We start from the raw sequence: 3381 nt of genomic DNA, 5'->3' as shown, positions 1-3381 counted from the left end.
GGTCTATAACCAAGTCCAGATTTTTCATTTAGATTTCTTTGGTTTCCAAGAAGCATATCTAAATTGTTTTTACCACTGTTGAACTTTTCTAAATCACATTTCAGTGCATAAGTTTCCTTTTTCAGATTTTCATTTGTGTCTTTAAGAGACTCATGTTTCAACTTAATCTCATCATAAAGCATGCACTTTTCTTCTAACAATTTCTTAGTGCTAATTAACTGTTTGATTACATTAACATATTCATCATGTAGTTCATTGAATGCGTCATGTAATTCATCATAAGAAGGATTAGATTTAGAACTTACCTCACTATCAGAATCTAAATCTGTGTTGGCCATTAGACAAAGATTAGCTTCTTCTTCTTCTGAAGATGCAGATGACTCTTCATCATTATCGTTCCAGGCTATGTAGGCTTTTCTGTTCTTAGGAGGTGGTTGATTGCCTTTAGCCTTTGCAGTCTTATTTCTGTTTTGCAATTGGAAGCACTCAGATTTTTATATGTCCTGTCTTCCTACACTCAAAGCAGGTTATCTTGCTGTCATGTGTCTTTGAGTTTGAGGGTTTTCTTGATTTGCTATCCCTCTTTTTCAGAAACTTTTTGAATTTTCTGACAAGTAATCCAATTTCTGAATCTTCATCAGTCTCACTATTTGAATCATCAGTGCAAATCTCTTGTTCAGACTTTGTTTGATGTGCTTGGGCTTTTAGAGACAACCTTTTTCTTTTTCTGTCAGTCTGTTCAGCCTCACTTAGTCTATGCAGTTCCATCTCATGCTCTCTTAGTTTTCCAAATAGTGTGCAATTGACATGCTACCAAGATCTTTTGATTCGGCTATGGCAGTGATCTTTGGCTGCCACTCTCTGGTCAAGCACCTCATCACTTTGCTGATTTACTGCTCATTGTCAATCACCTTACCAAGAGCATTTAGATTATTGACTATGTGAGTAAATCTTGTCTGCATATCATTAACGGACTCCTCTTTCTTCATGTTGAACAGCTCATACTCATGCATTAGCGTGTTGATTCGTGCTCTTTTTACATCTGTTGTTCCTTCATGTGTTTGTTGTAATGTGTCCCACATCTCCTTGGCAGTTTTGCAGTTAGACACCCTAAAAAATTTGTCACCGCATAATGCAGAGGTAATAATATTTTTAGCCTTAGCATTGTATCCAACCTTTTTCTTGTCATCCTCAGACCAATCTGATCTGGGTTTTGGGATTGATGAATTACCTTTGCCAGCTATGGTTGGCAAAAAGGGACCATCTATTACTGCTTCTAGAATATCAAGACTACATGCTTCAAGAAAAATTAACATCCTCTCTTTCCAATACATGTAGGCAGCCCCATTAAATGCAAGGGGCCTTGCCAACGATGCACCTTCTCCTAGGAATTCAACATAGGTCATTTTCTTTTATGAGAGTTACTATAAAAAGAATCAGGCTGTTGATGCCAATTGTTTGAAATTATGGCCTCTATTTGTTAAAAAATATATGAGAATTGTTATCAACAAGATTATCTAATTCTTTCCTAAGTGATGAATTAATATCAAATCCAACTTGTTTAATATTAATTCCTATTTTAACAGTCAAAGATTCACACAGATTATTCACAGCGGAAGTTTTATAATCACATGCAAGATTAATATGAAAAGTAAAAAGAGAGAGAGGAAATCATTCACCAGGTTTTATACTAGTTTGGCTATCAGTTTGATAGTCTACATCCAGTCCTGAAATCCAAACCGGATTTCAGCCTTTCCAATAGAATCGACTTGAGTACGTTTTACAGATTGTCCAGGTCACACATGGCCTATCTATCCAACTCACTCGCTTCTATTACAATGTCACCTTGTCCCTAGAGTTAATCTCCAAACCCACACAAGATCAAGATGAGACTTCTTCTTGATGAACACACGCACCAACAAAGATAGTCACCAGTTTGTAATACTGGATTTCCAGAACTTTCTTTACAGATTGTTTTTACAGAAAAGATAAAAGTGGACAAATGATGATGACTCAATCACAATATGAAGTTCACACAAAAAGATTTTCCAAATGAGTATTTTGTGTGATGAAAATAATTATTTCAAGTGTAGTGTATTGGTTGTTAGAAAATGTGTAACTGTTCTTAGAAAATGTGTAACTGTTGTTTGAAAATGTGATTGAATCAGCTTATATATATTCAGAAAAACATCAGGTCAATCGATTGCTCAATCGATTTTATAATGGTTTAAAACTAGCTTAATCGATTGTCCAATCGATTATCGCATTTCTTGTTTTTCTTGAATCTTGAAAATATAAGCATGAATCGATTTGCCAATCGATTCTTTTAATGCATAAATCAGAAACTGATACTAAGAATATATCAGAATCGATTGAGTAATCGATTATAGGTGTTTTGTCCAAACAACGAGATCAAAACAATCGATTGCTCAGTCGACGTATATTCATAGTCCTAATCGATTTGGCAATGAGCTGAATTCTTCATGTAACTCAAACATTTGGCTTCAATCGATTCGTCAACCGATTGTGCTGGTCACAATGACTCAGACATTTACTTCAATCGATTTTCCAATCGATTGTGCTGGTCACAGTGACTCAGACATTTACTTCAATCGATTTGCCAATCGATTGTGCTTGTTATAGAACCTCAGCTATTTGGTCAAAATCAATGTGACAATCATTTATTCAATGTGTTTCTGATAAATGATTAACTTCAATTGATTACTTAATCGATTGTCACAAAACTTGTAGTTTAAGAAACTTAATTCAGTTGATTGTCCAATCGATTTGGTTGATCACATAACTTATTCCTGATGAAAAACTTTTTCAAAATCGATTTGCCAATCGATTGATTCAGTAAGTGGTTGGTTCTGTGAATCACAAAATCGATTACTCAATTGATGTCCCAATCGACTGTCCAATTGATTGGATTAAGCCCAGAACTCAGGTTTCACTAAAAAGCCTTTAACTAATCGATTTCCCAATCGATTTACTTAGCGAAAACTTTTGTTCTGAGTCAGACAATCGACTGCCCAATTGATTCATCAATTGACTTATCATTTGATTGATTTACTTTCTTTGGCAAATACTTAAGTATGAAATCATAGTGATTAGTCTACTAAAATAACTACTATGACAACTAATCACACTATACATATTTTCATCTTTCTCAAGCACATCCTCCAATTTTGGTTGATTCCTTGAGTTCCAAGCTTTTGTTCCAAGTGTATAGTGTTTGCTTGTTTGCCTGAAATGTTTCTCAATTCAAATCATTAGATTAATCAAATAATTCATATGTATTGTATGTTTGGGGATTTAATCAAAAACATGATCAGGGAAGCTCATGACTTACAAGGTTATTTCTACCACAGAGTTGGTTAC

At 34.6% G+C, this 3381-nt stretch overlaps 1 protein-coding gene across 1 annotated transcript; it reads right to left on the bottom strand.

The window, feature by feature from the left end:
* Window positions 1-890: 890 nt before the first annotated feature.
* On the bottom strand, window positions 891-1406 carry LOC140919695 (uncharacterized). The gene is made up of 2 exons (XM_073366305.1): window positions 1198-1406; window positions 891-1110 (listed from the first exon to the last, which is right to left on the bottom strand). Exons 1-2 carry the CDS (start codon window positions 1404-1406, stop codon window positions 891-893), a joined length of 429 nt encoding a protein of 142 aa, XP_073222406.1.
* Between the last annotated feature and the right edge of the window lie 1975 nt (window positions 1407-3381).

Source organism: Cicer arietinum, chromosome 3 (assembly GCF_000331145.2).
Source record: "Cicer arietinum cultivar CDC Frontier isolate Library 1 chromosome 3, Cicar.CDCFrontier_v2.0, whole genome shotgun sequence".
In the NCBI taxonomy this organism is placed as follows: domain Eukaryota; kingdom Viridiplantae; phylum Streptophyta; class Magnoliopsida; order Fabales; family Fabaceae; genus Cicer; species Cicer arietinum.
Note: the sequence above shows the minus strand (reverse complement) of the source record. Positions and strands in the feature narration are given on the sequence as shown.

Excerpts from the sequence above, each read along its gene's own strand:
- LOC140919695 (XM_073366305.1), bottom strand. The coding sequence starts at position 1,406 with ATGACCTATGTTGAATTCCTAGGAGAAGGTGCATCGTTGGCAAGGCCC. Across the intron at positions 1,111-1,197 it reads CCAAAACCCAGATCAGATTG|GGTGTCTAACTGCAAAACTG; the intron begins GTCTGAGGATGA and ends CAAATTTTTTAG.